General features: G+C 45.7%; 1 protein-coding gene across 1 annotated transcript; it reads left to right on the top strand.

The window, feature by feature from the left end:
* Positions 1-251: 251 nt before the first annotated feature.
* Positions 252-5,396, top strand: LOC310849302 (lymphocyte antigen 6E-like). The gene is made up of 3 exons (XM_083749508.1): positions 252-553; positions 2,922-3,041; positions 4,081-5,396. The coding sequence occupies exons 1-3, from the start codon at positions 493-495 to the stop codon at positions 4,212-4,214; spliced, it is 315 nt and encodes a 104-aa protein (XP_083605634.1). The 5' UTR covers positions 252-492; the 3' UTR covers positions 4,215-5,396.
* Positions 5,397-7,552: the final 2,156 nt, after the last annotated feature.

Here is a 7,552-nt window from a genome sequence, read left to right as displayed (position 1 = left end):
TGCACCAACTTGGCCCTACAGAGCCGTGGCCTTGCTTGGCTTTCCATCAGAACATGCACTCCCATTTACACGCACACCAAAAACCACCACCGGGAAGTGGTAGAGCAGTTGTGGAATGGGAGAATCCTCACCCACACATGTCCTGAAATGGAAACCCCATTGTGCATGGCTCCCACAGGGGAGCCACTGACAGAATGTGGTTGGTCAAGGGCACCGTTGGGAACCGTTGCGTCAAGCATTAAACCCTACAAAAATCTGGCGTGGAGTCCCTAAGTTGGATAGGATCTTGCACATCTCCTTCCCGTAACTCCTGAAGCCAAGCTGGTGCCAAATGTATTGCTGGGCTTTCCTTTGGACCACAATGGAAAATTTCTTCCAAACAGCTCACACCCTGTTGCAGATAATTGGGGATTCTAGAGCAGCCTTTGTCCCTTTATAAATAACCTCTCCAAAGGAGAACTTGATCATTCAGAGTCAGCTGGAGCAACAACAATGAAGAAGGCGTCTTATCTCCTCTCCTTGTTGGGTGCGGTGATCGTCTGCACACAGATAGGTAAGCTCCTCTCTTGCCCTCCTCCCTGACCGAAGCATGAGAGCAGAATGGTGCTTTGGGAAACCGAAGACAGCCTTCCTGCTTTAATAGAATGACCCTGGCTGTTTTTGCAGGGAAATTAAGGCTGCTGGTTTCCATTCCAAAGTTGGGGGGGTTTGGTTTGCTTTGCAATTTAAGGAGAGCATAGTTCCTAAATGGGGTAACTGTGAATGACCAGGTGTGCAGCCCGGGAGTCATTTTGGACTCACAGCCATCCATGGAGGCCCAGGTCAATTTTGTATCCAGGACAGCTGTCTACCAGCTCCATCTGGTACGCAGGCTGAGACCCTCCCTGCCCGCAGACTGTCTGGTGTATGCTCTGGTTATCTCCCGCTTGGACTACTGCAATGCGCTCTACGTGGGGCTACCTTTGAAGGTGACTCGGAAAGTGCAATTAATCCAGAATGCGGCAGCTAGACTGGTGACTGGGAGCAGCCGCCGAGACTGCATAACACCGGTCTTGAAAGACCTACATTGGCTCCCAGTATGTTTCCGAGCACAATTCAAAGTGTTGGTGCTGACCTTTAAAGCCCTAAACAGCCTTGGCCCAGTATACCTGAAGGAACGTCTCCACCTCCATCGTTCTGCCCGGACACTGAGGTCCAGCTCCGAGGGCCTTCTGGCGGTTCCCTCATTGTGAGAAGCAAAGCTCCAGGGAACCAGGCAGAGGGCCTTCTCGGTGGCACCCGCCCTGTGGAACGCCCTCCCATCAGATGTCAAAGAGATAAACAACTACCTGACATTTAGAAGACATCTGAAGGCAGCCCTGTTCAGGGAAGTTATTAATGTGTGACATTTTAGTGTATTTTTGGTCTTTGTTGGAAGCCGCCCAGAGTGGCTGGGGAAACCCAGCCAGATTGGCAGGGTACAGATAATAAATAATCATTATTATTATTATTATTAATTATTATTAATTAACACTTCCCCAAACAAGACGTGGGCCAGAACACAGCTTTCCTTCAAATTTCACCCTTCTCTGAATTTTGCAATGCTATTCTCCAACCAAATAATCTGTTGCATACATTAAGGGGAAATAACGTGCAGAAATGCAATATATGGAAACTTGCTCACAACAATACATACAGTGGTATCTCGGGTTACATACGCTTCAGGTTACAGACTCCGCTAACCCAGAAATAGTGTTTCAGGTTAAGAACTTTGCTTCAGGATGAGAACAGAAATCGTGCTCCGGCGGCGCGGCGGCAGCAGGAGGCCCCATTAACTAAAGTGGTGCTTCAGGTTAACAACAGTTTCAGGTTAAGAACAGAACTCCAGAACGAATTAAGTACTTAACCCGAGTTACCACTGTACATTCAAAATTGCATGCAAAAACATTAGGGAAAGTTCAGGCTTAAACACTGAGGAAATATTGCAAGGACATTGTTTAAGGCAGATTGGTGCCAAAATGTGGAGTGCTGGGGGGGAATCGGAACTGAAAGAAACCTAAATTCACGAATCTGTTCTTAGCTTCAGTGGGTTTTACTTGCAACGGAGCATGCTAAATCCATAAGGAAATCGTGTTGGCATTCATTTCAAACTGGGTCTGTTTTGCTTATTCCTGAAAGTGTGGAATGGAGGAGAAAATGAAGCTGTCCTCACTGAGGAGGACTGGCTGAGCCTCTGAAAGAATAAGCCAACCTTTGATTGGCAACACCTCAAAGGCGGAAGGAGCTGCTGTTTGCTGTTTACCCAGCCAAGAATTTCTTGCATTGACCTATCACAAATGCTGACCTGGTTTTGACTAACTGCTTTCACCACGATCCAATTCCTTTGCAGTGTGCCTGGGAGGACTTTGGAGCATCGTTTTGCAGGATGATGCCACCTACTGGCGCCACATAATACGAAACTGCTATAGAGTTTCAAAAGATGGTTGTGCTATGACGGGGGGGGGGGTAGGCTGGGGGGAGCACTCTGCTGGCTTTTTAAAAAATAAAAAAATTGCACCCGGCAAGGCCAGCCCTTTGTCATGGCTAAGGTGGAGGTTGCCATTCATCTGATTGGAATTAATTTTATAATGAAATGATTTTAGAATGTTTTATCATTTTACTGTTGTTAGCCGCTCTGAGCCCGGCTTCAGCTGGGGAGGACTGGATATAAATTATTATTATTATTATTATTATTATTATTATTATTATTATTATTATTATTATTATTCGGAAACCAAAATAGGCGGAAACACATCCTCAAATCAGTTTACAAAAAATTGAAAACAATGAAGTTATCAGTTGTTGCTTTTTAAAAAGCTAAAAGCAAGTACTTAAAGTGATTGTGCTCTCCAGGAATTTCCTGCCCCCAAAGTTTTATCTCCCTCTCTCCCTTCGCTTTGCAGCTCATTCGATTATTTGTTTCACTTGCGAAAGACAGCCCTCTAATTGGAAGTGCCTGAAAATGACTGCTTGCAATGACAATGAAAATGCATGTCTAACAATGAGGGATGTTGATGAAACAGGTGAGTCCTACGATCAGCTGCTTAGCTGCACATTTGAACAGATCTCAAGACTGGCCTGCCCTCTTGAGCAAACAAACAAAAACCCTACGGAAATTCTGTGCAATTTCCACATGCACAGATCCTGGGATGGGTAGAGGGAAGACAGGGACGCGGGTGGCGCTGTGGTCTAAACCAATGAGACTCTTGGGCTTGCCGATCGGAAGGTCGGCGGTTCGAATCCCCACGACGGGGTGAGCTCCCGTTGCTTGGTCCCAGCTCCTGCCAATCTAGCAGTTCAAAAGCACATCAAAAGTGCAAGTAGATAAATAGGTACCGCTCCGGCAGGAAGGTAAACAATGTTTCCATGGACTGCTCTGGTTCGCCAGAAGCGGCTTAGTCATGCTGGCCACATGACCCGGAAAAACTGCGGACAAACGGCGGCTCCCTCGGCTAGTAAAGCAAGATGAGCGCCGCAACCCCAGAGTTGTTCACAACTGGACTTAACTGTCAGGTGTCCTTTACCTTTTTATTATTATTATTATTATTAATATACTTCTTAATTGCATTTCAGTTCAACAATTATAACGATAAAATACATACTTTGTTACATGCAAATGGCTTTAGATACCTATTAGGTCCATAAATTACCAGCTGGCATATATTCAACACAAAGAACAGTGACCATTTGTTGTTGACAAAGGACAGCTGGACATATAAAGGGCCCCATTACCTTCAGTAGCTTAGGGCCTCATCAAACCTAAATCCGGCCCTAGCCACCACCACCCCATTCATGTTGCCCTCGGGACAAATCTTCATTACAACGGCAATTATTTATCTAGGATCATCAATGCACTTTTACAGACTAGCATAGGCAGTCAAAAACTCAAATGAACCCCAAGCAAAACACCTAGGTCCCTGCTGCAAGGAGCTTACAAGCTAAGTTCTGGCAGTTGTGGAGACAGCAGGGAATGAATATGTCGGTATCTGTAATTAGGCTTGGATTCTGTATTGGGCAAGGGCTTCACATGAGTTTTCTTTTTCCTTTCCTTCCTGCCTCAAGGTGACAGTGCCAAGGTTCTCATCACCAAGAAGTGTGGCCAGGAATGTCCCACCGAAAGCAATAATTCAAGCAGCGCACCCAAGTCGGTCTTCTGCTGTAAACACAACTGGTGCAACCTGTGGCCCCCCAAATAAAAAGTGTCTGGTCCATGCTAAGTGGAACGGCCAGTCTGGAATCTCCTTGAAGTAAGCTGCTTTCTCTACGGGCTCAGCTATTGTGTTCTGCAAAGAAAGTTTAATGATTCCTTTTGGCTACATTTTGACCCTGCAACATCAGGCAAGCATTGGCCTCCTTCAGGCACCCTGTTCAGTGTTTATTCAAGTTTTTTCTTTACACGAAAGGTTCTGCATTTTTTAAGCAAAAGAAACGAAAGAAGAAAAATAAAACCGCATATTCCTGCAACAATTGTTAGCAATTTCTTAACCTTCTGCGTTTTGTATTGACGAGTTTCAAATTTTGTTATATTTGTCCATGCAAAGTCCATGTCAGGGTCTCCGGCTGTTTTTGGGACTACAATTCCCATCATCCCTGACCACTGGTCCTGCTAGCTAGGGATGATGGGAGTTGTAGTCCGGAAACAGCTGGACACCCAAGCTTGGGAAACCCTGGCCCATGTCTATAAGCGAACTGCTCTTAAGTGGCAAATCGTCAATCCATTGAATAAATGGAACCATATATTGTGGATTCAAGATGGTCTGTACTCAGTGATGCAACCTGGCAGGGGGGTTATACATTGTTATAGGAATTCTAAGGCTTTAAATATAGGATAAATGTTGATAATTGCACAAGGTAAACACACATACATACAGTAAACCATAGGTCTAAATTAGTATAGGAGAGCAATCCAAAAGCCATCTTGGCTCTCAATATTTCCTCTGCCTCCTTAATCCCCTTGTCTGAGAGCAGGTAGGCAGAGGAAAGTCCCTGAAGGAAATTCTCTCCTATATCCATGAACCTCCTTCGTATTAATTGTCATTGTTTGCCCAGATGCTCTGCATTGAGGGATGTCTGGCGGGCATCCCGATTGTCTTATTAAATGCTAATGTTTTGTATAAACCGTGTCTGGAACAATGTAAAACTTGCTAAATCCTCAGGAATATCACACCCTGGGCCTGCCTGAGCCACAGTAATCCCACCTTCTGTGTGATGTCATTTCTGACTGTTTGTAGGGGGGATGTGCTTGTAATCCACTTCCAAAATGCAAAACCCTTAAAAGAGATGTTTCTTCTGGGTTCCGGGTCTCTCGTGCCTCCTTGCAAGGAGGGGAGGGAACTCTGTTGCAAGAGAAAAATAAAATTTGCTTTGCTTTCACTGCATCCTGCCTCCATCCATTCATCTCTGACTGATTGTGGATTTAGTCTGTTATGGAAAAATCTAGGTGCGAGGCTGCTCAGTCACCCAGAGCCCGCGGGTCCCTGCAGAATAAAAGAAGGAGTCCAGCCACCAACCGGAGCAAATAGCTGCAGACCAAAGTTTATTGTGCAACAGGTTCAAAGAGGAATTTTGGGGTAACAAGGACTTTTATAACTTTTATAACTTTTCCACCATATCCCAGAATACAGTTCGTACAGCATCATTGCTACATCACTGACATGTCACAAAAGGGGAGGGGTAGACAGGGGTTACACTAGTTTAACCTTGGCAAACATGTCCAGACAAGTGTTTGGTACAAGATTAGCATAAGCAGACATGGCAGGGAAAGACTCAGGTATAAGATTAGCAGAGGCAAACACCTCTGAAGTCCCACCACCCACAGTACAAGAGAACTTCCTTTGCATGTCTGGACCCCTTGGCAAGTCTGGAGATGGGATTAGGCTTTCCTTGGCCAACAATCAGCTCAGCAATTGTCACCTCTGGAAACTTCCCGAAGTCCTTTTTTCAAGGGGAAAATAGCTTTGGAATGGAGAAAACTGTCAAAGGAGTTGATTTTATTTTACAGTGGTGCCCCGCAAGAGGAATGCCTCGCAAGACGAAAAACTCGCTAGACGAAAGGGTTTTCCGTTTCTCGAGGTGCTTCGCAAGATGAATTTCCCTATGGGCTTGCTTTGCAAGACGAAAACGAGTTTTTTCCCTTTTTTCCCCTTTTTCTAAGAAGAAGAAGAAGAGTTTGGATTTGATATCCCACCTTTCACTCCCCTTCAGGAGTCTCAAAGCGGCTAACATTCTCCTTTCCCTTCCTCCCCCACAACAAACACTCTGTAAGGTGAGTGGGGCTGAGAGACTTCAAAGAATTATGACTGGCCCAAGGTCACCCAGCAGCTGCATGTGGAGGAGCGGAGACGCGAACCCGGTTCCCCAGGATTACGAGACTACCGCTCTTAACCACTATACCACACTGGCTCTCACCGCTAATAGCGCTAAGCTGCTAATGGCTGTGCTTCGCAAGACAAAAAAAACGCTAGACGAAGAGACTCGCGGAATGAATTATTTTCGTCTTGCGAGGCACCACTGTATTTTTAAAGCTAGGTAACTTCCCTGAGCTGTCAAGTCGAAAGGATACATTCAGGTATAATATTTGTAACATTTAACAACTTTAAAGATGTGCGCCCCCCCCCCCCGTAATTTCTGTAACACAGTCCCTTGGGGAGTTGGGCAACAAAAGCCAACCACCCCTATTTTTCTCTATATCAACAGGATCCGTCCTTCAATACTGAGTTCACTTGCAACAATCTTGAGGTGCACATGCCACTTCATTTCCAATCTGCACTTGTCCCGTAACTTTCTGCTGACATCCTGTAACTTTCCACACCGCAAAGCTTGTGCCGCTTTTGTCGTTCTCCCGTGCAAAAGTGCCCTGGCAGGTGGCAATCGTGAAACAACATTGGGGGAAGCACTACAGAAAAAACAATAAAACACAATGATGTGCAAATGGCCCACCACTAATGCAGTAGTTCGTGGGTCAATGAGATGTTACAGAAAATATACCAACTGAAAAACCCCAGGCTGGAGGAGACGCTTCCCTACTTGTTGTTGTTGTTTAGTCGTTTAGTCGTGTCCGACGCTTCGTGACCCCCTGGACCAGAGCACGCCAGGCACTCCTGTCTTCTACTGCCTCCCACAGTTTGGTCAGACTCATGTTTGTAGCTTCGAGAACTCTGTCCCACCATCTCATCCTCTGTCGTCCCCTTCTCCTTGTGCCCTCCATCTTTCCCAGCATCAGGATATTTTCCTGGGAGTCTTCTCTTCTCATGAGGTGGCCAAAGTACTGGAGCCTCAGCTTCAGGATCTGTCCTTCCAGTGAGCACTCAGGGCTGATTTCCTTCAGAATTGAGAGGTTTGATCTTCTTGCAGTCCATGGGACTCTCAAGAGTTTCGTCCAGCACTATAATTCAAAAGCATCAATTCTTCTGTGATCAGCCTTCTTTATGGTCCAGCTCTCACTTCCATACATCACTACTGTACCGGGAAAACCATAGCTTTTACTATACGGACCTTTGTTGGCACGGTGATACTTGTAGGAGGCATTAAATTT

Source organism: Podarcis gaigeae, assembly GCF_964106915.1.
Source record: "Podarcis gaigeae genome assembly, chromosome: 7".
NCBI lineage: Eukaryota > Metazoa > Chordata > Lepidosauria > Squamata > Lacertidae > Podarcis > Podarcis gaigeae.
The sequence above is the reverse complement of the archived record's forward strand: the minus strand, read 5'-3'. Positions and strand labels throughout refer to the sequence as shown.

Coding starts and splice junctions, on each gene's coding strand:
- LOC310849302 (XM_083749508.1), top strand. CDS start 493: ATGAAGAAGGCGTCTTATCTCCTCTCCTTGTTGGGTGCGGTGATCGTC. Junction 554..2,921: donor GATCGTCTGCACACAGATAG/GTAAGCTCCTCT, acceptor TTCGCTTTGCAG/CTCATTCGATTATTTGTTTC. Junction 3,042..4,080: donor GAGGGATGTTGATGAAACAG/GTGAGTCCTACG, acceptor TCCTGCCTCAAG/GTGACAGTGCCAAGGTTCTC.